Source organism: Rhinolophus hipposideros (assembly GCF_964194185.1).
Source record: "Rhinolophus hipposideros genome assembly, chromosome: 3".
Lineage (NCBI taxonomy): Eukaryota > Metazoa > Chordata > Mammalia > Chiroptera > Rhinolophidae > Rhinolophus > Rhinolophus hipposideros.
In genome coordinates this window covers 40,411,786-40,438,438 of record NC_138049.1, presented here as the reverse complement: position 1 = coordinate 40,438,438, position 26,653 = coordinate 40,411,786, and the positions used below count along the sequence as shown (strand labels likewise).

Here is a 26,653-nt window from a genome sequence, read left to right as displayed (position 1 = left end):
ATGGTTCTTCAGGTTGACTGTTCTATAATTTAGTTGTAATTTTAATATGTTCATGGAAGGAAGCAGGCATGATGTTTGTCTACGTCACCATCTTGGATCCCTGGTTTAATCTTTTTATGTCAAGCACACTGTTGGTTTTAAATTAATTAAACAAGGAGGCCATTAGATTGAGGTGGCTCTAATGCCATGGCAGCCTATGTAAGCAAAGCAAAATCTAACCCTATAAATGCCTCAAGGTTACAAAATTGAAACACTAAGGAGAATCACAAATGGCCAACTAGGCTTTAAGCTTTAGGCAATCAAATAATTTCCTTTCTTTGCTTCTGCACTTACTTTGTCTTTCCCCTGGCTCCTTTTATGGAATGCTGCTAACCACCTCCAGTTTGAATCCATAAATGTGCACATGGACTCTTAAAATGTTTAATATACCTCCATTTTTCTAAACCCATTTCTTAATACCTAAAGTAGAAATTATTATAAAAGGGCTGTTGTAAAAACTACTTCATATCAGTGTTTTGAACATAGTAAGTGATCTATAAATACTAACTCCTTTTCTTTCTGTCCAATCTGAAATCTAAACTCTCTTCCAACACCATTTCTCACAGCGTCCTTTTCAACGGAGGTTGCATTTTCTCTTCAAACACTGCACTCTAATGTAGCCAGGCGGAAATGAACACCTTCTTAATACATCCTGAGACCCATTCATTCTCACTCTTTCACCCCTATGCAAAACTCCTTATGATGCTCATCCCACCTAGTTCTACCACCTTTTCTTTTTGCTGTGGTACCTAATACCCTCTAAACCACTTTTCCGACTCAGTGAGGACTTTCACCCACCTCAGGTATTCTCCATTTTGCCCTGGTAATCATGTTGGAAAATTTAGTGTCCAACCTGGTCACTTTTATGTTATTTTGTTCGTTTGTATTTTTCACCTCTAGTAACCTTCACTCCATTTACACCACCCCCATGCATGTCCACACTCTTATTAGCAAGAATTCCAGCTCTGAAATCTTAGTGATTCTGTCTCTGCTCAAAATCCTACTCTTCTGATTCCTCCTCACCTATCTTATTCATGGATCTCGATAAGATATTTAATGCCTAGATTCCATCATCTTCCCCCGGTTGTTAAACCTTTTTATTTTTTTTTAAATTGGGGAATATTGGGGAATAGTGTATTTCTCCAGGGTCCATCAGCTCCAAGTTGTTGTCCTTCAATCTAGTTGTGGAGGGCACAACTCAGCACCATGTCCAGTTGCTGTTTTCAATCTTTAGTTGCAGGGGGCACAGCCCACCATCCCGTGCAGGAATTGAATCAGCAATCTTGTTAAGTTGGTCACACTCTGACCAACTGAGCCATCCGGCTGCCTCTGTTAAACTTTTTAAGTTGTATTTCCTTCCCCATTCATTACTTGTACTATTTTGTCTCAGTATTATCACCTCAGTGTCTTTCCAGAAACCATAAACCTTGAGGCCCCCACAAGATAAGTCCCCTTCAGGATACCATCTCCATCACAGTAGTAGGAGAAAAATGCATAACTATTACCACTGGGGCTCTTCTTACAAACTCTTACTTTCCAGTTCACCTGGAGCCCAATCTCTCCTCAACCCTTTCATTTATCTTTGATCTACTTCTTTTCTTTTCCCAACCCCCTCAGTAACTATTCTAAAGCAATGCCACTCTCCACACTTTCCATTTACTCTGAGATATTGCCACCTCCTTTACCTAATAAAGTCATTACAATCAGATCTTACAATTGCCTGTTCCATCCCTCTTCTCACAAAAAAGGCTGTATCCATTCCAATCCTTTCCTCCTGTGTCAATGGAAAATGTGTTCAAAAACTTCACCTACAGTCCAATTTCCATCACCTTCTCATCTCAGATTTGCTCCAATTACTCCCATTTCCCTTATTTTCAACTTCTCCCTCTCAACTGATATTTTCCCCTCAGCCTATAAACTTGCACAAATCTCTCTCGCATGTAAAGAATCCTTCCATAATATCCCAAGAGCTTCTAATTACCTGTCCTTTTTCTTCCAAGAGTCAGCTGAGCTTGTAATTTTCATGTGCCTTACCTGCCATTCATTTTTTCTAATGTCATTTTTATTTTATTTTTTATCAGTTATACATAGTAACCCTTTTTATTTGTTCAAGCTTTTTTGTGTATCGTTTCAGGGTATTTTAGGTGGTTTTCATATAAGGTCTGCCCATTTTTTGCTTAATTTATGCTTAGGTGGTGGTGGTGGTGTTTTTGTTGTTGTCGTTGCCATTGCAAATAGTCCCACCACCTTTTTATATATCAAGAACCAAAAAAAAAAAAAAAAAAAAAAAAAAAGAACCAGTAAAGCCCTAGTAAGGAATAAAGCATAAAGCATGAATTCTGGGACTAGACTGGCTGGGGTCAAATTGTGCTCTAGTTGTGACCAAGAAAGTGTTTTTTTTACCTCTCTATGACTGCACTTCCTTATTTCTAAATGGAGATAATAGTACACGTGGTCTGACAATTAAGTTCGCGAACTCACCCTAGAAAAAATACCACACACTTCATTGCTGAATATCACTATGGTCACGTTCGAAATATAATACCCGCCTTGGGAACCTTTGCACTGACGTCAGTGCCTAATCCACCCTTCAAAGCAATTTTGGAACTCTCTGGAATGGCCATCAGAGCTATTGTCGTATTACCCTTGATGTCCTGAATGTCATCAAAATGTCTTCCTTTCAATATTTTCTTTATCTTCGGGTAAAGAAAGAAGTCATTGGGGGTCAGATCAGGTGAATAGGGAGGATATTCCAATACAGTTATTTGTTTACTGGCTAAAAACTCTCTCAGAGACAGTGCTGTGTGAGCTGGTGCATTGTCGTGATGCAAGAGCCATGAATTGTTGGCGAAAGTGCATGTTGTCTAACTTTATCACTCAGACTTTTCAGCACTTCCAAATAATAAACTTGGTTACCTGTTTGTCCAGTTGGTACAAATTCATAATGAATAATCCCTCTGATATCAAAAAAGGTTAGCAACATCGTCATAACAAGTTCATGGACTTAATTGTCAAACCTCATATACCACATGGGGTTGTGGTGAAGATTACAAGGATTAATGCATGTAAAACCCCTTGAACAGTGCCTGACCTATGGTAAGCACCATGTTGGTAATATACATATCATTTAAAAATTAATTTAAAAAACATATTTTCTTCCTGTTTGATTTCTATTTATATGCTGCTCCTTTACTAAGTTTCTTAATTGTTTCTAGTTTTTACTTGATTCTCTTAGATTTGGGGGATGTGATCATTATGTCTGTACACAGTCCTGGTACAACCTCCTTTACAATATTTATACATACATTTAATTTCTTTGGCAAACCAGTGCCATATCAAATGTGTGTAGTATCTCCCTATTAAGCATGATGCTAGCTTTGGGACAGGGATGGGTTATGTTGAGGTATATGTTATTATGTTAAGAAAGCATCCGTTCATTCCCTTCTTTCCCTCACCAGATATAGCTGTTGAATTTTGAACAATGCCTTTTCAGCATCTATGGAATTAGAAGCAAATGATTTTCTTCCCTAGAACCCCTCTCTAGACCCAGCTATATGATTAATTACATCCTTAGATGTCCTAGAATAACACATTTGGTTATGGCATATGAGTCTGGTAAAGTGCTAAATTCACACTGATAACATTTTTTTTAGGCTTTATGCATTAATATTCTTTTGTGAATAGGCCTTTCGTTTTCTTTGTGTTTTATTAGCTTGACAAAAACAATTTCGAAATTTTCTTTTCAGGTTTTCTCTTGGTAGGCATTGGAATTATCTGCTCTTTAAAGGTTTGGTGGTACTGGCCCTTGAAACCATATATTGTAGTAATATTTGGATGTGGTGGGGATGCCAGCACTCTGACAATTTTTTTTCTATTCTTTTTCTATGAAAATGTCTTTAAATTTTAAAAGTTCAGTTTTGGTAAATTACATTCTCTTAGAAAAGTTTCCAAACTTATTCATATAAAATTGAACAAAATAGTCCTATTAATATTATCCTCTTAGTTTCCTCTGCTTGTATGTCTATTTCTCACTTATTTCTCATTGTGTATAAGCCTTTACTCTATTTTTTCATGATTAGTTTAGCTAACAGTTTATCTATTTTATTGTCTTTTCCCCTGAAGTCAGTTTATATTATTATTATTATTATTATTATTATTATTATTATTATTATTTTTATTATTATTATTATTATGTTCTACTGTTTTTCTGCTTTCGGAAGCCAACAGCCCATCTGTTACAGCCTCAGACAGAAGTGAAAAGGCCCTTGCTAGTGTTGAGGATAGGATTTCCAGGCAGGAATTCCCACCCGTTCTCAGGAATTTTTTTTTGCTTTCCCATTCCCGAATCCCGACAAAAGTTGGTTGGGAAATCGGGACCTTGAACCCAGGTGGTTGGTAGTATTGGCCATCACTTTGCGGAAACGATTCATGGTGGAGAACAGAAAACAGTTCATATCTCAGGATTCCGGAATGGGAAAGCGAAAAAAATTCCTGAGAACGGGCAGGAATTCCCACCTGGAAACCCTAGTCGAGGATAAACCCTGGGGAGGCACCTAGTGAGAAATGACACCTTCCCGAATGTCAGAAGTGTCTCCGTCGCAGCCCTGCTTCCTAAAGAATGGGAAGTGCATTTACACACAAAGAGGTCATCCGGTGTGCCTGTGTGGGGCGAGACGCTGTAGTGTCCAGGAGCTATGTAACGCAATGCTCCCATTCTCACTCAACTACAGAAAAACTACTTCTAGTAAAGTTTCAATACAGCTTAACCATCATTTTTAAAAATCGAAACTGCATCAATCCTAGGCTCCATCAAACCATTTTGCACCATTTAGAAAAAGAAATATAATTATTGGGGAGAAAGACTTGGAGGCTGACAATTTCATCTATAATTTCCTTTTCCCTTCTTTGAAAGTGGCCTTTTGAAATAGAATCAACAGAGGGATTTGAGTCCTGGCTCTGACACTAGCTGTGTGACTCTGGGAAAGTGATATCACTTTTCTAGTTCTCAGTTATTCATCCTCATAATAAAATTTTATTTGATAATCTTCACAAAGCCTTCCAGCTCTAATTAGGCACATTATCACATTTGGAATCTGCTGCCCCCTGCTGGCACTTTACCAAATTGTAAATTTTACCTTTCCAAAGCCATAGATTACAAGTTTTAGTGTGTTTTTACGTTTTGTATATCTAATTTTCCTTCTGAGAGTGCATTCATCTGTCTTCCTATATATAAGCCAGAGGTCTCTCTTTTACAACCAAATACACTCTTAACTTGAATTTTATAAGTCTTGTTACTTTTGCTGTTTGAATCTTTCCTGATTTCTGATAGTTTTGTTGTCATCTCCCACTATTGTGATGGATTTCATAATTTTCTTGTGGTTTTGTTAATTTTTCCTTTATGTATTTTGAGCCTATTTTTAAATTGGCCTATATGACATTAGAATTAAGTCTGTAGTGAGTTGATTCTCTAAGAATTTAAGCTTTCTCTATCCCTAATGTTTTTATCTTAAAATCTATTTTCTCTGAGGCGAATATAACTATCTCTGCTGCCCTTTGGAGAATATATACCCAGTGTATCTACTTTATTATTTCACTTTCAAACTCTGTGTCCTTATGTTTTGGATGTGTTCTTTATAAACAACTTGTTGCTGGATTGCTTTTTCCAATTTGAACTTCTTTAACCTGGAGAATTTAGTCCTTGATCAAGCTCTATCAAAATCCAATCTCAGTAGCACTCCCTTGGCTCCTGCCAGCATGTGCTTACTCATTCTTGTTTCTGGTGTCTAGTCTTCTCCCTTACCAGGCCCAGCACATCCCCAGCCAGGCTTGGCTAGGATTTAACCCTAGTTATAGATCTGGCAGCCAAGGAGTAGATGGGGACAGTTATTGTTTGAAGGGGAGTGGGGGTGAAATAGCAGCCTGTGCAGCCTGTCAGCACAGCAGAGGCGACTTAGCAGGGAAGGGTGGGCTCCTTACTGCTGCAAGACCAGAGAATGTAGTAGAGACTGCAGTCAACATCCTCAGGGGCATACATCCAGATGTCCCCATGACATGCATGTTTCAGGGTTCTAGGTTTTCTCCACCAGAGCCCTGACTTTCACAAAATAGACAGAACTTGGCTGAACATTCAAAGCTCTGAAGCGCTGTGACTATAACAATTAGACGTTCATCAAAGCTCAGCTATTTCAACCCAGGCTTTTTGTAAGCTCCCCAGAGGGGCTCTGGCTCTCATATTTCTGCTCTAACAGCTTGATAACAGCCCTGTCTTATCCTTTTGTAGGTCAATACAACCTAGCAGTAACCAGCCGATTCTGCTCGTCTTGTAAACATTGCTCTCCCCATATTTATCAAGTGCTTACTTATTGAACTTCTAGACAATTCCTCTCTATGGGGACATTGGCCCAAGTTACCACCCATGTGTGGGGTCTCCAAGACCACTTCCAGGTTGAGTGATTTGCTGGAAGGGCCGGCAGAACTAAGCACAGAACTGTACTTACAACTATGATTTATTGGAGAAAAAAAACATCAAGCAAATCAGTCAAGGGAAAAGGCACATGAACCAACCAGAGGAAAGCAGGCACAAGCTCTGAGCTTGTCCCAATGGAGTCACACAGGATAACCTTAATCCCTCCAGCTATGATGTGGAATGCGTCAGGGAAGCCTGGCCAAGCCTGGGCGTAGGAGGTCGGGGTATTTTATGGCACTCAGTCACGTAGGCTTGTTCTACCTGGCATGTATGATTCCCAGAAGGAAAGCAGGTGTTCAACATAAACCCTATTGTTTGTACAAACCTTTCAGGCACAGTAAACCACCCTTATCAGTTAAGAAATGTGGCAGAACAATCTCAATATCCAAATTGCTGGACATTAACCAAAGGCAAAACTTGCAAGCAGGTCCTTGTGAGGATAACAGGTTCAGGCCTGCTATGTTAACTTTTCTGCACACCATCTGTGAAATATTTAGTAACTGGAGGCATGACCTTGTGCCAAGGACTACACGTACCCCACTTACCAACCAGGATGCTATCCAATTCACCCTCTGGGTGGGAGATAAGCCAGCTCCTAATCTATTAACCTGTTTCCTCACATCTCATTCCTATTTCACCTGTTAGTCTGGGTCCTCCAAGCAGCAGATACTAAGACCAAGAAAGAATCAGCTGTGTAATAGATTTAATAGGGGCAACACTGGTGAGGAAAGACAGGGAGGAAGGTTGGGTGGAAGCAACTTAGACAATAATGTAACGTAAGAGAGTCTGACAAGAAGGTCAGGCAATCCTCAAGCCAAAGTCAAGGAGTCCTAAGATCCCTCTCCAGATGAGTCCCTGGCTGGCAGCCACGTGTGAAAAGCGGAGTCTCTGTGGCAGCGAGGGGACAGATATCAGAGTGCAGCAGCTCTGGGGCTTTCAGTCCATTAGACTCCCTCCTGCGGAAGATCTGAGAGACGCATTCTGGTGGCTGCCACAGCAGTGATTATAGCTCTCAAAATACACCTGAAAAATGTTTATTATCAAGCAAATATTTAGCACCAACATCACATGGTAATTTGCAATACCTTTTAGTTAAAAAATAGTTTTAGTAAAAACTATTTTAAAAAAAGTTTTTAGTAAAAAAACTATTTACTAAAAAATTTTTAGTAAAAAAATAGTTACAAAACCACCTAAAATGAACACTGATTAACAATGAAAATATGAATAATCTTTTACATTACCTAAATTGAACAATATCCTATGTGGATGAATTCTGGAGAAAAGACTTTTCCAAGTCGCTTGGTGAACTGGCAGCTTAAACTGACACATAGACAGTATATTGTATTAGGGCTAAATCCAGGTCAGTCGATGACAAAAAGTTTCTAAATATTCATAACTCAAGTAATTTTCTGAAATATGACTTATATTAATACTTAGAGCAAAATACCATTTCTAAATTTATCTTCCTGATTGACCTCACATACCCTTAGTAAATACATTCCTATACATTTTACACCTCGTTCTTATGTGGGCTATAAATGACCATATTTAAAACTTCTGAGGCAAACAAACTGAGCAATACATACAGATGTTTTTCAGATTTTACATATAATTTGGAAACTTCTAAATTAAATATGCTTATATGATAAAATGGAAGACTATCCTCCTACACAGTATCCAATAGGATTTTTATTAATGTTATCCTCACAGATAACATTGGCCATCAATGCTTGTAACACAAAACTAACCCAAGGAGACTAGAGTTTTCGCCATCTAAATTGGTCCCAGTGGCTCTGGCAGTTCCTTCCAACCAACATATTTTTAACCAACTCAGATTAAACAGTTCCTAAGATCAGTTAATTCCTATAAAAAAAAAAATTTCTACCACAGTAACTAGGTTCAGCCTTTGCATGTATTTTATGAATCATTGGTATAAATAATAGAAACTACTAGAAATAAATAATAAACCAAAATACTTAATGTGAAAGAAACTTTTTTTAAAAAAAGATCAATACCACTTTTAATGTAGAAGATGCCATCTTTATTTACAGGCTAATAAAAAAAATATTAAACTCAACTAGATATTATACATTTGTCATAAATCCTATAGATTTGAGGCCAACCCTAAGTAGACTGAATAAGCGGCACAGATTACATAATAAGGATGCCAAATAATGTGCAACTTACACATGAATGAATATATTTTGTTTCTAAACATGAAAACAAAATAAGTGCACTACAGGGGGAATAAAACCAGCACCAAGACAAGCTGTTCAGTTTTGACAACTGTTCAGTTATAATTACCAAGACCCACAAAATTTTCATCATCTCTCTGAAATCTATTTTAACAAGTCTCATAACCCAAATGTTGTTTTTCCATCTTATTCACAAGATACTATAGAATTTAGAGGTTAAAATGTAAATGTATACACACATGCACACAAACCCTCACATTCTACTGAAAATTTTCTCTCAGCTATTCTGTTTGTATATGCATTTGTGTACTTTTTTCCTTTTTAACTGTAATGACTTTGCAACAATTCTCTCTTTATCTGTTTGGTTTTGTTCTAGAAGCTTGAGTGTTATGAGTTTCTTTCCTATAAATGTGAAAATATAAAAACTGTTTCTCATTCAGTCCTTTGGAAAAAGTCTATAATTCTTAATTCATCCCCCAAAGACCATATATTCTAAAATGAACTTTTAACTGGGTACTTTCTAAACACCTGACAGGAAGCTCACAGTAGCATCTGAGCAACAGTGCTCTCACGCAGGTTTGCAAACCAAGGTGAAACGGGAAGGAAAAGGGAACTGACCTGTGCACCTTTAAACTACCAGTAAATTTTTCATTCTGCTTATAAGCCGTAGCAAGGAGTTATAGCATAACCATCTCACACAATCCTTGACATTACACAGCATCCTCATAGATACACCAATTCAAGGGTCTAAAAAAATTCTTTATAGACTCATTAGATAGGTCTTGAAAATCAAAAGGTTTTAGCTAATATTTCCTAAGGATATTCTCTGGGAAAAAAAAAGCTTCGTCATCCCATTTAAAACTGTATTTAAAAAAATAAAAATAGCATGGTTTCAAGTCACAAAAAAAAGTTTTCAGATATGCTAATAATTTTTACTAAATGAATACACCTGCTAAAGTCCAGTTTGCAGATCTCATGTCAAGCATAGGGGGTATGTGTTTGGAGTAGGGGGAATGCATAAGGAAAAAAACATTGTTTTAAGAGGCCTAGCCTAATATGTCAGGAGCAAACGATAACATGTTGCTCGCTTATTCAGTTGTGCAGTTAAATACTAACTTTTGCTTAGAGGCAACGTTATCCTACAAGGTATTTTAATATCAGTAACGATATATATACTATGAAGTGCATTTCTATTACAAATTAACATGGCGATATACAGATGAACAAAACCACCCAAAACAAACCATAAATGAGCAACAGTTAAAACATAAAACTTATAAATAGCAAAACAACCAAATAAAGTATATACATTTTACAGATTTACCTATGAACAAATATATAGTACATGTAGGAAAGACGAGAAAATGTGTATTATATCATATAACACGTGAATATTAGAAATGAAGAAATGATAATACTCTAAAAGCCTTGTAGGCTTTCCCCCACTTAATATTCCCTTACATGTATATCCCTTAAAACAGTGATATTGGCAAAACTATCACCTCTTTAAATGCAATATTTTCACTTTTCCCAGCAGGGTGCAGTGGCCTGCAGAACAGTAAGTAAGAGAGCAGGTACTCCATGCTTAATCCTGGGATAAGAGAATTAGCAAACCTGTAGTTTGCATGTGAAAAGTACTGTAGTCAAACATACACTGACATGAAAAGCCAACCAGAACAATTACTGTATCAAAGGTCTTCACCTTATCTTTTTCATCAGTGCCTCAGCTTTTTAGATGACTGGCCAATCAACTACTTTGAGAGAAAACTGCTGTTTGAATGCAATGTATTTTGTTGACATAGTAATAAATTTGAGCTTTTACTGCCAGAAAAATGTATCTTTAAGTGCCAGGATTATCACATCAAAACAAACTTCATGAACTCAAAATGTGTAAAATTGTGTTTTGTGGATCCCAGAAAAAAAGCATTTGAGACTAAACATTAATCATGTAATGCTCACACCATGCGCACAGATCAACATAATTGAGGACAGATATTTCCAACTCATCTGCATTTCTTTTAAAAACCAGCAAAGTATAATGTACAATAACTTTTCAGAAACTATTTCCAGTGCAGCACTGATTGATAAGAAAACTATTTTATACTGCACTGAATAAAGCTGAAAGGCAAACTCATTACAATAAATGATCATTAAGAACTGATTTAGATATCAGGATGCGAAATAAATTAAAAAAAAATTAAAACCATTCTTTCAATTTAAAAAAACTTAAATCAAGCCTGTATTTCTGCAATTCATTGAAGTCAAGTTCTGTCCTTTGAAACACCACACTTAGCATTCCGGAATGTGTAATATGAATTCATTTATTCTCTTGTATTTAAAGGCTATTTCTTATAAAAGACCGGTTAGCACTATCCTCCTACTAAATGGAAAAGAAACCAAATAAAACAGTAGCGCTTCATTTGGTACTTAAGAGCCTAGTAAGATCCCTTTGGGAAACACATGCTTTGGTGCTTTACAATTTTTTAAGAAAATCAAAATTACTTTACATGCAATAGCCGATTATGGTATACCACAGCAAACAGGGAGTTATGCATTTGAATTGCTCACATGAAGCCCTGAGGTACCCGCCTTTCATTTAGGCAACAAACAGCCCTCCTTGATCTCACAGTCTTTGTTACTGTCTTCCCTATTGCCCCAAATTCAGACCAGTCTGACTAACAATCCTGTCTGGGGATACAGTCAATTTAATAAGATTTTTTATGATAGAGACTGTGCAGATCGTCTAATTTAGAAGCACTGTCTTCTAGCGTAGTTTCACTCGAAGTTCCTAGGTCTCCATTTTCATGTCCATCAGTTACTGTCTTCTTATTAAATCCTAAAAGAGAGAGAAAAAAAAAATCAGGTATTTTTCTAGCCTTAAATAAATAAAGGGTCTAGTGATTTTATTGGGCAAAAATAAAGGAATGCTCATTGTAATTAAAAATAATGGGGCCCTGGATTAGTCAAGTTAGCAATTTCTGAAAAGGGAATTTTTCCTTTTAATAGTGGATATCAAAAATTATACAGATTTTTAAAATATTATCTCTTGGATATATATAAAAATTGTATAAAATTTCCTACCAAATTTTCCATGAAACTTAGAATTGATAAACACAATTATAAAATTCAATTTTACTTACATAAGTATCTTTTGGACTAAATTTCCCTTTTACACTTTGCGTTAAGATTATTTAACTTCAGTTCACTACATACTAGTTTATTGCTAAACGTCTATTAAGTTGGCAGACAATGTCCAGATATAATTCAAAACTAATTCTGGTTTATCTGCAAAACAGTAATAGGCTTTTAAATACATGAGAGTTGATTATGTCATCTATTTAGTGAGCTATAACATATGGATATGTGCTAAACAAAAAACCAATAGATAAACACTTTTGTGATTCGAGTCAGTTAACAGTAATATATCCTAAGAGCATACATTTTTGAGTCGCATATTAAAGTGGTCTGCAATTTACATAGGTGACAAAGAAGACTTTTAGCCTCAGCCGCAAAAAAGGAAGGGGCAAATCTTCTAATCCTGACAGAAAATAATAGAAAAGATGAAATACAATAAAATCATAGAGAGAGCAGCCCAATAATGTCAAGTTTTGACATAATAGTTTTGTTCAAGAGGCATGAGAACAATAATGGCTACTGCTGTTCTTGTGAAGATAACTCATAACATACGAGTTTACCAGAAGGACAACAGTTCATCAGTTCACTATAAAACTATGCCAGGAGTTTGCAAGCTTTCTGGTCTCAGGAGGCTTTTGTACTCTTAATAAGTACTGAGGACTCCAAAGAGCTTTGTTCATGTGGATTATTAATGTTATATGAGTTACTGATATTTACCATATTAGTAATGAAAACAGAAATCTAGAAAAAAATTATTACTTTGTTAAAAATGACAAAAACCCCAAAAATGTTAACATAAGTAGCATTGGTTTAGTGAAATAACTATTTCCAAAAAAATTTAGTCAGAATAACATTATTTTACGATATTGCAAATATCCTTAATATCTGGCTGTACCGAAGACAGCTGGGTTCTCTTATTTGCTTCTGCTCAATCTGTTACAAGCATGTGAAGAAAATTCACCCTCACACAAATATGTAGTTGGAAGAGGGCAGAGTAGCCTTTTCAGATAACTGTCACTATTCTTTTTTAACATGATACCAAAATTTGACAATATGGAATCTGAAATCATATTAATTTTTTGCACTGTTACATTAAAATCCATTTGTCTATCTTGTGCTTTGAATGGCTCTTTTAGCCATGCAAGATTTTGTGACATTATGTACTTACTGGTATTTGAAAAATACTGGACCGCTTAGTTATGTAGCAATTCCAATAGTTGACACATTCATTTTACTATATCCAAAAAATCATATTCATTAATATCACCACCAATCTTACTAGAAAAATTCTGTAAGTGTGGGGAAGTTGTCAAACTCATGGTGGCTGATGCATGTGTTACAAAACTCTAATTTTTACTTGAAAGTTCACATTTTATCACTGGCAATACTGTTAGTTGTTTTTCTTGAAGTGATGGACTCACTTTGTTCATTTTAAAGAAAATGACTGCCAAATAGTTTGAACAACCATAATTTGTCATTCTTTCAAGTAAAAATTGTCTTCCATGAAAAAAATGGCTAGTTCAGCTAGCAACTTAATCACTTAAGTACTTTTCCTTGGGACCAGCATCTTAGTGCAATACACAGACTAAGTGCTTTATGCGCACTTTCCATCTCATCACACAGAATATAAAAAAGAAATGTACTCAAGGGTCAAGATTTTTAAAAATGAACACTTTTTACTATTTCATCAAAGATATTCTTAAGTGAGAGTAGCATTTTCTTCTTCTTTTTTTTTTTTTTTTACTCCAAGTGGTTGTCAAGGAAGAAAACAATGATTGCAATATACAGTGGTGCAACTGCCTTGATTCATACTAAGGCACCAGTAGTTTTATCCCCATTGCTTCTGTACCATCACTGCAAATATCAACACAGCAAAAATAATGCCTTAGTATTATTATGAAAAGTTTTGGTATCATGAACGCCCTGAAAGGTCTCAAGGACTCCCAAAGATCCATAGATCATAATTTAACAACCATAGCTCTATGTAAAGGAAAATTTTAAAGAATTTTTCTTTAAAATCTGAGTAAATGACAGCAAAGGAACTAAACCAAAAATTTCAACATCACATATCCTGATTCTTGCAATAATCATAAGACAACAGTCTAATCACTTATTCGCATTTAGCCTATAACTCATTGTATTATGAAAAAAGAATTTGCACTAAGACAGCGAGATGACACTAAAATATCTTTACTCTAAAAGGCATATTGGTCTTTGTTCAGAGTCTAGAACACTTGAATTTTATTTATTTTTCAAGAATCACTTGGATTTTGGAAAAAAATGGCGGCGTGAGGTGAGCCTCTGTAACGCTCCCCTGGAATTTACAACGAATCGGACAACAATAACTCCACAAAGGACTCCTTGCACAGCAGACAGGCAAGACGAAGAGGCCCACTACTGAATTCACCTCCAGGTGGGTGAATCGCGCGAGCGGGGGAGGAGGGAGAGGAGAAGTGCGGAGACGGAGCCGCGCGGGCGCAGGACACAGACCTAGCTCAGTGCTCGGAGCCCGCTGCGCCCTGGAACTACCGCCGCTGCGGGAGAGGGAAGGACTCGGACTGCTAGGGCTCCGCTTACGGCCCACAGGGCTGAGGGGGCAGCATATAACACGGCTGAACCCAACGCTCCCGGCAGCAAAGACTGAGGGAAGAGGGCTGAAATCGGTGGTTTAAGCCCTCACTGCCGAGCGGAGAACGGAAGCCCTAGGCACGGAGACTAGCCGCCCCCTCCCTACCCTCCCAGAGCTTGCCCCGCCCCCACCTGCCCCGTGCTAGAAGCGATAAAGTAGCAGTGTCGGATCAAAGGACAGAATATTTGCTGCTCTGAGAACTGTGGACTGCAGACACAGATTCGCAGCTCAACTAGTTCCGGCAAAGGGGAGGGAGCTGTGGAAGCAGGACTGGCTGTGGTGGTGGTCGCCGCCATTGCTCTGGGCCACCTCTCACAACTCACCCCGCCCCTGGCCCCACCTATCTGGGCGGATCCCTGCAGGAGTAAACAGAACTGCTGAAACAAACAGGCTCTGAATCTGGTGCAGAAAGAGCTTTGGAACTCCAAAAGCTCTTCGCATACCTATCAACCTGTTGCAGAAGACACTCCTGTAGATGTCTAGGAAGAGAAATAGTAAATCAGTGATTGCCATGAATAACCAAGGCAACAAGATAGCTCAGAAAGAAAGTGAAAAGTCTCCAGAAAAGGAACTTAGAGATATGGACCTTTGTGATTTAAATGACAGAGAATTCAAGATCGCAATTCTGAAAAAACTGAACGAGATGCAAGAAAACACAGAAAGGCAGTTTAATGAACTCAGAAACACAATCAAAGAACACCATGAGCATTTTACAAAAGAGATTGAAATCTTGAAAAAGAACCAAATAGAATTTCTGGAGATTAAGAACTCAATAGAAGAAATTAACAATAAAATATCCAGCTTAGGTAGTAGAGTTGACCAGATGGAGGAAAGAATCAGTGACATCGAAGATAGGAACCTGGAATTTACACAGAGGGAAGAAGAAAGAGACTTGAGACTTAAAAGAAATGAAAGAACTCTACAAGAACTTTCTGACTCCATCAGAAAGAGCAATATAAGAATAATGGGCATACCAGAAGGAGAAGAAAGAGGGAAGGGAACAGAGAATATATTCAAACAAATCGTCGATGAGAACTTCCCAAACTTGTGGACAGAACTGGATCCTCGAATCCAAGAAGCAAATAGAACACCTAATTACCTCAATCCCAACAGGCCTTCACCAAGGCACATTGTATTGAAGCTGTCTAAAATCAATGATAAAGAAAGAATCCTCAAGGCAGCCAGGGAAAAGAAGACGGTAACTTACAAAGGAAAGCCCATTAGATTATCATCAGATTTTTCAGCAGAAACTCTACAAGCTAGGAGGGAATGGAACCAAATATTCAAACTATTGAAAGAGAGAAATCATGAGCCAAGAATAATATATCCAGCAAAGATCTCCTTTAGATATGAAGGAGGAATAAAGACCTTTCCAGACATCCAGAAGCTGAGGGAATTTTCTAATACACGACCTGCACTACAAGAAATACTAAAGGAGGCTATTAGACCACCATCAACAGGGACAACTTGTGGCAACCAAAACATAAAAAGGGGGAGCGTAAAGGCCTGAACTGGAATATGGGAATAGAGAAAGTAAGCGGACTGAAGAAACTGGAATACTCTAAATATCAAACTTTCTTTTACATAAACTCAAGGGTAACCACTCAAAAAACATCCAAATCTGAAATATATACTGTAATAAAAGAAGAAACAGAGGGAAACATCATAGAATACTACCACACAGAAATAACAGACAACAACAAAAAGGCAAAGAAACAATGGAGACACAGCCTTCCCAGAAAACTAAAGACAGAATGACAGGAAATCCTCACATATCAATAATCACCCTAAATGTAAATGGACTGAACTCACCAATAAAGAGACACAGAGTAGCAGATTGGATCAAAAAACTAAACCCAACCATATGCTGCCTACAAGAGACACATCTCAGCTACAAGGACAAGCATAGACTCAAAGTGAAAGGGTGGAAATTGACACTTCAAGCAAATGGTACCCAGAAAAAATCAGGTGTAGCCATAATGATTTCCGATGAAACAGACTTCAGGGTGAAAAAGATAACAAGAGACAAAGATGGACATTTCATAATGGTAAAGGGGACTATACAACAAGAAGACATAACAGTCATCAATATTTATGCCCCCAATCAGGGAGCACCGAAATATACCAAGCAACTACTAACAGAACTAAAGGGAGAAATTGACCAAAACACAATTATACTAGGGGACTTAAATACATCATTGACAGCTATGGATAGATCATCCAAACAGAAGATAAATAACGAAATCGCAGCCCTAAATGACACATTAGATGAATTGGACATAATTGACATATATAGAGCACTTCATCCTAAAACATCAGACTATACATTCTTTTCTAGTGTACATGGAACATTCTCAAGGATAGACCATATATTGGGACACAAAATCAGCCTCAGCAAATTTAAGAAGATTGAAATCATACCAAGCATATTCTCTGATCACAAAGCTTTGAAATTGGATATCAACTGCAAAAAGAAAGCAGGAAAAAACACAAATACATGGAGATTAAACAACATACTTTTAAAGAACGACTGGGTCAAAGAAGAAATTAGAGGAGAGCTCAAAAGATACATAGAAACAAATGACAATGAAAATACATCCTACCAAAATTTTTGGGATGCCGCGAAAGCAGTTTTAAGAGGGAAATTTATATCATTACAGGCCTATCTCAAGAAACAAGAAAAATCCCAAATAAATAACCTCATGTTACACCTTAAAAAACTAGAAAAAGAAGAACAAGTGAAACCCAAGGTCAGCAGAAGAAAGGAAATAACAAAAATCAGAGCAGAACTAAATGAAATAGAGAACAAAAAGACAATAGAAAAAATTAATGTGACAAAAAGCTGGTTCTTTGAAAAGATTAACAAAATCGACAAACCCTTGGCTAGACTCACTAAGATAAAAAGAGAGAAGACACTAATTAACAAAATCAGAAATGAAAAAGGGGAAGTTATCACGGACACCACAGAAATACAAAGGATTATCCAAGAATACTATGAAGGACTATATGCCACCAAATTTAATAACTTAGAAGAAATGGACAAGTTCTTAGAAACATATAGCCTTCCAAGGCTGAACCAAGAAGAAGTGGAAAATCTAAACAGGCCGATCACCAGTAACGAAATTGAATCAGTCATCAAAAACCTTCCCAAAAGCAAAACTCCTGGACCAGATGGCTTCACCAGTGAATTCTACCAAACCTTCAAAGAGGATCTAATACCAATCCTGCTCAAACTCTTCCAAAAAATTGAAGAAGAGTCAGTACTCCCTAACTCATTTTATGAGGCCAACATTACCCTGATACCAAAACCTGGTAAGGACAACACAAAAAAAGAAAACTACAGACCTATATCTCTGATGAATACAGATGCTAAAATCCTAAACAAAATTCTAGCAAATCGAATACAACAATGCATTAAAAAGATTATTCATCACGACCAAGCGGGGTTCATCCCCGGGGCACAAGGATGGTTCAACATTCGCAAATCCATCAATGTGATACATCACATAAACAAAATAAAGGACAAAAACCATATGATTCTATCAATTGATGCAGAAAAAGCATTTGATAAGATACAACATCCATTTATGATTAAATCACTTACTAAAATTGGTATAGAAGGAAAATACCTCAACATAATAAAGGCCATATACGACAAGCCCTCAGCTAACCTCATAATTAATGGTGAAAAGCTGAAGCCCTTTGCTCTACGTTCAGGAACACGACAAGGTTGTCCCCTATCACCTCTGCTTTTCAACATAGTGTTGGAAGTCCTCGCCAGAGCTATCAGGCAAGAGAAAGAAATAAAAGGCATCCAAATTGGGAATGAAGAAGTTAAATTGTCACTCTTTGCAGATGACATGATGCTATACATAGAAAACCCTAAAGACTCCACCAAAAAGCTATTAGAAACAATCAATGAATATAGTAAAGTTGCTGGCTACAAAATCAACCTACAAAAGTCCATTGCTTTCCTATATACCAACAATGAAATCTCAGAAAAAGAGATAGAAAAAACAATTCCTTTTGCAATTGCAGCAAAAAGAATAAAATACCTAGGAATAAACTTAACCAAGGATGTGAAGGATTTATATGCTGAAAACTATAAGACATTTTTGAAAGAAATTGAAGAAGACACAAAGAAATGGAAAGACATTCCGTGCTCATGGATTGGAAGAATCAACATCGTTAAAATGGCCATATTACCCAAAGCCATATACAGATTTAATGCAATCCCCATTAAAATCCCAATGGCATTTTTTAAAGAAATAGAACAAAAAATCATCAGATTTGTTTGGAACCACAAAAGACCCCGAATAGCCAAAGCAATATTAAAAAAAAAGAACAATACTGGAGGTATCACACTCCCTGATTTTTCCTTGTACTACAGGGCTACAATAATCAAAACAGCTTGGTATTGGCGGAAAAACAGACTCATAGACCAATGGAATAGAATTGAGAACCCAGAAATAAAACCACATAAATATGGACAGATAATTTTTGACAAAGAAGCTAAAAACATACAATGGAGAAAAGACAGCCTCTTCAATAAATGGTGCTGGCAGAATTGGATAGCCACGTGCAAAAGAATGAAACTGGACTGCTATCTGTCACCATGTACCAAAATTAATTCAAAATGGATCAAAGACTTAAGCATAAGACCTGACACAATAAACTGCATTGAAGAAAACATAGGTACTAAACTTATGGACCTTGGGTTCAAAGAGCATTTTATGAATTTGACTCCAAAGGCAATGGAAGTAAAAACTAAAATAAACAAATGGGATTATATGAAACTGAAAAGCTTCTGCACAGCAAAAGAAACTATTGACAAAATAATGAGGCAACCAACTGAATGGGAGAAGATTTTCACAAACAGTTCCTCTGATAAGGGGCTAATATCCAAAATATACAAGGAACTCATGAAACTCAACAACAAAAAAACAAACAACCCAATTGAAAAATGGACAGAGGACCTGAAGAGACATTTCTCCAAAGAGGATATACAAATGGCAAATAGACATATGAAAAAATGCTCAACATCGCTAATCATCAGAGAAATGCAAATGAAAACCACAATGAGATATCACCTCACCCCAGTCAGAATGGCTTTCATCAACAAAACAAATAGTAACAAGTGTTGGAGAGGCTGTGGAGAAAAAGGAACTCTCATACACTGTTGGTGGGAATGCAGACTGGTGCAGCCGCTATGGAAGGCAGTGTGGAGGTTCCTCAAGAAATTACGAATAGAATTACCATATGACCCAGCAATCGCTCTCCTGGGTATCTACCCCAAAAATATAAAAGCATTTCTCTACAGAGACACGTGTACTCCAATGTTCATTGCAGCTTTGTTTACGGTGGCCAAGACATGGAAACAACCAAAATGTCCTTCGATAGATGAATGGATAAAGAAGTTGTGGTACATATACACAATGGAATACTATTCGGCGTTAAGGAAAGATGATATAGGAGCATTTGTGACAACATGGATGGATCTCGAGAGAATAATGCTAAGTGAAATAAGTCAGACAGAAAAAGCAGAGAACCCTATGATTTCACTGATATGTGGTATATAAACCAAAAAGAACAAGACAAACAAATGAGAAACAAAAACTGATAGACACAGACAATAATTTAGTGGTTACCAGAGGGTAAGGGGGTGGGGGGTGGGTGATGAGGGTAAAGGGGATCAAATATATGGTGATGGAAGGAGAACTGACTCTGGGTGGTGAACACACAATGGGATTTATAGACGATGTAATACAGAATTGTACACCTGAAATCTATGTAAATTTACTAACAATTGTCACCCCAATAAAATTAATTAAAAAAAAAAAAAAAAAAAAAAAAAAAAGAATCACTTGTAGTTCAGTAACTGTTAATGTACTTATCATAAAGTCTCAGATGAATCAATCTAGAAGAACTTATATGTAAATAAAATTTTGGCACAGTTACCGGTGTACAATAAAACTACATAAGCATGGGAAAGCTACTCATTCTGTTAATGATGGTTTCCCCATTACTAAAAGTGTTAATGAAGAACAACCAAGGCTTTCCTATTTAAAAATTTTATTAACAAATATATTCTTAATAACTTTGAGTGGTTTTTACCTTGTAATACTTTGATTTCCCCGCTTGTGTCTTTGCAACTAGCACCAGGATTACTGCCTGCTTCTAACTCGTCCAGGTACAAGCGGTAACGATGTCCACTCTCATCTTCATACTCTACATTTTCATCATCAGAATCCACTTCAGGAGCCACATAAACCACTTCAAACTCAATCTCACCTCTCTAAGGGAGAGAAAATGAGGACGTTATTGTAATTAAAAAAGGATTTCTAAATTCTTTAGAATAGAGGATAGAGGTGAGGAGCTGTAGTCAAACCTCAGATGTAACTCTTTTCAAGACAACAAATAATGAAATTCTAGAATCTCAAGAGGTGGAAAAGGACTTAGACCATCGTGTCCAGACCAACCCCATGAATCCTCTCTACAAGTAATTTCCTTTTAATATTACCAGAGCTCTTTCTTTTGATCATAGCTAAGACCTAAAATAGAAAAGGATGCTTTACTATTTAATTTATAGAATTTTGGAACAAATGTGCAGTTTAAAAGTCATTTAGCCATTTTGTACAGGTTGGTACAAAAGTAACTGTGGTTTGAAAGGTTAAATGGCAAAAACCACAATTACTTTTGCACCAACCTAATACTTTACAGAGCAATTCAGCAAATCCATCTATGCAGTCATATATTAAATAAAGTTGCACCTAAGGGCATCACACAAACTCTTCCTTGACTAATTTAAGAACGCTCTACACAATGATTTCTTGTTTCTTACTGACCAGATCTTGAACCTTTTCTTAACTTTCCCTGAGTACCAGGCATAGTGTTAGTCAAGGCATTCTGTTCAGTGGTAATAGTAATTACTATATTTATTGTGTAAGATGATACTCTTCAATCCTCAGAATAACCCTAACTGTAGTCTCTTTTACATGAATGAGAAACCTGAGTGAGTCCTGGAGAAAGTAGGTAACTGTCCCAATATGATGAACAAGTGAAACAGAAAAATAGAATTTTAATTCCAAAGTTCTTGCTCTACTATATTAGACTAAATGTGTAATACTTGTATAATTATTCTTTAACAACTTTATTTTGAAGTAAAAATGTTACATACTTTTTTTATGTTAAAAAAATTCCAAGCTGTAATTGTCATTTAATAAGAGACTACAGTCATTACACACAAGTCTGGTATTTGCAACTCTCTGAAAACGGCCTGCCTTTGCTCAAATGAAAGCATGCCATTTTTTTACTGCTGCTCATTAAGTTAGTCTCTTTGGTGCTCCTCTTTTCTCAGCAATTTAAGATTATGCTTCGGAATTTTAATAAGTGCTTAGCGTTTCCTTAAAATTCTATGTCTGCCTATTTGTATCTCCTTTATTACCACAGCTACCATTCATGTCCCTCTCGTGCTACTGGATGATAGCCAAGTTGGGTTGAGAAAACACTAACTTACAGAGGCTAGAGCTGCATTCTTAGATCTCCCTTGTTAGATAATGCTTTAAAAATAGCATTTGGGGAGACAGGTGGATAACGCGGTGGTCTTCAGTTCAAGATGACAAAGTTCAAAATGACAGAATTAGGTCTGTGGGTAACTGTCACAGAGACACAGATTTGAAACTTAATATGAGGACAAGTTTTCTAAAAGTCAGCAATGTACCACAATGGGAACGGACTGCTTTATCATCAACAAGTCCTCCTTTTATGCACTTCTTTATTTAGTGATATTGTAGAGGTTTATGCATCATGTAGAGTTGAACCATATGAGCTATAAATTCACTTTCAATTCTAAGATTCAATTCTATACCAGCACACCACACTAATGACCCAACAAACACCTCAGTGCACTACTACCAAAGCCTCTCTAATTCCCTCAACCCTATTCTTGAAGGAGAAACAAAACAAATCTTAAGCACATAGAATCATAAATATGACTTCTGGATAGGAATTCTAACTCTCTAATTTATTTGCTCTGCAACTTTTGAGAAAATCATTTACTTCTCTAAGAACCTCAGTTTACTCATTTTAAATAAGGGTTGGGCTAATGACTTCTAAGAACCCTTTTAGTTCTAACATTTATGGCTGTAAAATCAATTCACCTCTAGCGTTGTCTTTTCTGTAATACCTCATATTTGTATAGTTTTTCAGTCATTAATGATGTTTTGCTCCCTAAGTGTATAGTCCTGTTCTGAGCACTTTATGTATTAACGTACTTACACGGCTCTCAGAGGACACTACGGCACAAAAGACAGGTAACCTGCTCAAAGTCATATAGCTGTGAAAAAGAGCAAACGAAATCTCCCTTTTCAGTAAAGCAGGCTGAATGTCTTCTAAGAAGCCCCCAAAGAAACTAGTATCTATATCTCAACACTTTACTACTTGAGAAACCTCCTAGGGAAGTATAAAATATTCAACAGATTCAAAATGAACCAACTGATAGATCCAATTTAATCTCATAAAGGGAACTTACCTGCTGGGAAAGAATGCTTACGGCTTCTTTATGCTTTGTGTCCCTTAGGTTAACGCCATTAACAGCTAAAATAGCGTCTCCAACATGGAGCCCCCCACATCTATCAGCAGGTTGCCCCGGGTGGATCTCAGAAATGAGGATGGGAACACCATGTTCTTTGCCACCCTAACAAAAAAAGCAACACAAAACAAGGCAGTAAATTAGTTTACTCTTTGTATAATCACAGAAATTCTAACAATAAACTGTTTTCTTCAAACTATATTTCATAAGCACTTATACTGTCTCTATAAACGCTGAATGAAATCTTATTTGCTGCTTACGTAATGATAAATAACTTAGGAGTATCAAAGGGTGACCTCTTAGTCAAACGATTAATATCATACATGGGATTTTCTAAAAAGTGTTCTAGAACCCCTCCCCCAAAAAAACTACAAATCCTGAACACTTTTAAACATAAATAAAAAGACTTTATGTATTAGTAGTCTACAGTACTAACAGATTTTATCAAATCTAAATCATTATAAATGATAAGACATACCATTCTTTTATGTACCACAAAAATAACTGGAAGATTGTAAGATGAATCTCAATTTCAGAGATGTTAAAATGTGAAAAAAATATGCAATACAGAATTGATGAAATGCAGTACCTATTTAGTATGTATCACTTTCTAGCTTGTATCAGTTATTTGTGTGTGTGCGTGTGCGTGTGTCTGTGTGTATCTTATTTCTCCTACTAAAATGTATGCCTTTTAAGGGCAGTGCATTAAAAAAGGTAGGTAATTCAAAAATATCCATTGTATAAACCTTTTATTATAAGAAACAGTCCTACTTTAAGCAATACTAGAAAGCAAATGAACTTATGCAGTTCCTAAGTATTACCAAATGAAAAAACCACCTTATTCATTCATCTGGAACAAAGCGCCGAACAACAGCAAAATGACTCTAAATATATGTATTTTATAACAGATTGTTCTCAGGAAATGTTGCCCAAGACAAAATTTTGTAAAGGCGTCAAATTTAAAAAGGAAGAATATTTGGACCCAAGTATTCAAATCTGACAACAAAGAAATGAGACGAGAGAAAAATAACACATACTCTAAAGGAAAAAGTGATACAATCTGGAGCCATTTAACATAGAAGAAAATGGTCTTTAACATAGAAGAAAATGGTCGTATCCATTCCCAAAGCTCCCACAGGCATCAGAGAACATGGTACAGAATTATGACTGGAGTCATAATGAAAATGTTAAACTATACTTAACTAAAGGTGTACTTAACAGTTATTAACAAGATCTACAAACAAAAAAAGTTTACAGAAAGCTTACACAAAAAGGGTGCCCATGGGGATAAACTTAGTTATTTAGAAAATACATCCAGAATACTTTGTTTCTCAATGATGTCCCATGAAGGAGCATGATATACTAGATAACTATAGAAAAGAATACTGGAAGCACTACTTACTGTAATTGAAATGCCAAGGCCTTCATGATCTTCCTTAAGGAGGAGAACTTTTCTAATTGGACCAACACCTTGGCTTTTCTTTAAAGCGTCTTGATCCTTATTAGAGGAAAAAAAGAAGAAAAATTAGTATTATGTAAACAATGCACCAAATAGAGTAAACCTGTGATATATAACTTACCTTTATTAAATAAAGAAATCTTTATTAATTTCCATCTTCTTTAGCTACTATCCTCCTCCATCTTTCTTTAACCCCTCACACAAAGTTAATCCTCACCACTCCTACTTTCTTGTCTCCCAAATTCATTACTCCAACCACTATGATTAGGGTTTAGCCCCCACTTGCTCCACTGAAATTGTCTTCTCTGCAGTAATTGGTAACCAATATGACTACATCCAATGAACACTTTTTAGTCACTATTCTACTTTAGCCTTCAGAAAGGTGATAACTGTTCACTACCCGCTCCTTGAAACCCTCTTTTCCTTCGTTTCTATTACACTTCTTTCCTAGATGGCCTGTATCTGACAGTTCCATCTCAGGCTCCTTTGCTGACCCATTTCCTTCCCTCACTCCATAGAAGTTTCTTTCCATCTTTGCCCTCCCATTTTTTTTACCTTCTATATACTTTCTCTGGATGAGTTTATCAATTCCATAGTTCAATTATAAACCGTTGGATGATTTGCATAATATTTCTTCAGCTCAGACTTCTCTCCTGAATTCCAGTCATATATCCAACTGGATATATCTTGGCTGTCCGCTGGCACTTCAGACACGACATGTCTAAAACTGATCTCATCATCATTTCCCCAAAACCTTCTCCTCTATATGCTTTTTAAATGAATGCCATCAACTCACTCAGTTGCCCAAACCAAAAAAACTAGTGTCTTCCTTCTCACTCACCTACTTAACCAAAAGCTGTTAGTCACAAAGTCCTCTTGATTTTAATTCTATCAAAGCTGTCCTTCCTCTCAAACGCACTTCCCCTGCTCTCATCGCTTTCACCTTGGCTTATTATAGTATCTAATGTATCTCTTCACCTCCAATTAGACCTTCTTCCAATATATCCTCTTCACTATACCAAAGTAACTGTCAAAAAATATTAAATCTTATTAAATCCACTATAAAAACCCCCATGCTTATCAGGTTATTTTAGCATAAAGTAACTTTTGTCACCTGGCCCTCCTTACAAGTTTACAAGGACCACCAATATCCCGGAGAAGACAATGGTATGAGTGCTTACTGCCACCCTCCTTCTCTCCCACCAACTACACATACATATCAATTCTTCCTACAATAATCTTTGTATTATTAAAGGAAACAAATAATTTTACTATGTAAGGCCATGCTTTATCTGGTACTAAGATATGTGAGCCACTGAGTAAGAGTTTGACATGCTTTTATTATATTAAGACTTGTATTATCAGACAGCTGTTGTGATAAAATCTGATAAAGATTTTTCCAGATAAAAAGAACACTCCCTACACGGTGGCTAAAGAAGCAGACAATTGGAGATAGATCTCAAATTCCGTCTTAATTCAAGAACAAACAGGTCTAAGTGTTAGCTCAGAAACTGCACTTGAATCCAGTTACCAAAAATTCCCTTAGAAAACTACCCAAAAATATTTTCCAAATTATCAATATGACTACACACTGTCTGCTAAGCTTAAAACAAATTTAGACATGCCTAATCACGATCCAGGAAAATTTTCAAACATGAGCCAAAGTACTAGCAATATATATTTACTAGCAATAGTTCACTGTCTTCAGAAATATCACTTTCAGGACATTAGTAAATCTTTAAAGAGCTATGGGTTGTTGAAACTTTAAATATATATCTGTTTTAGGTAAGATTAATCTCACTTTCACTTTCTAAGTTAAGGTTTTTAAATACTAATAGACTTTTAAAAAATGAAAAGGACTTCCGATTAAAGAAAGCCAGAAGTTGAATGGGAAACAGTAAGTAGCAAAGCAAACATACGTGGCCCGGTGGTGCCTGCATTGGTCGTTTCAGATCATTACGTCCCCTACAGGCTCTGATGACAGTTTTGTGACGATGTAAATGTATTTCAGCTTCCAGTTGGTTCCAAAGCTTATCATGAGCAGGTCCCTTCATATCTCGTCCTAGTAATTGTATTTGTTGGACCCTTCATATTATGAAAAGAGTTAATTTGGTTAGTTTTTTCATTATGTGTACTGTAG

General features: G+C 36.5%; 1 protein-coding gene across 1 annotated transcript in view; it reads right to left on the bottom strand.

The window, feature by feature from the left end:
- Positions 1–11,280: 11,280 nt before the first annotated feature.
- Positions 11,281–26,653, bottom strand: part of GOPC (golgi associated PDZ and coiled-coil motif containing) — a 37,274-nt gene continuing 21,901 nt past the window's right edge. Inside the window, 6 exon segments of the mRNA XM_081039606.1 lie at positions 11,281–11,442; positions 11,448–11,536; positions 20,579–20,759; positions 22,995–23,159; positions 24,457–24,552; positions 26,433–26,598. Of these exon segments, the coding sequence (XP_080895732.1) occupies positions 11,419–11,442; positions 11,448–11,536; positions 20,579–20,759; positions 22,995–23,159; positions 24,457–24,552; positions 26,433–26,598 (721 nt within the window). The 3' untranslated portion in view covers positions 11,281–11,418.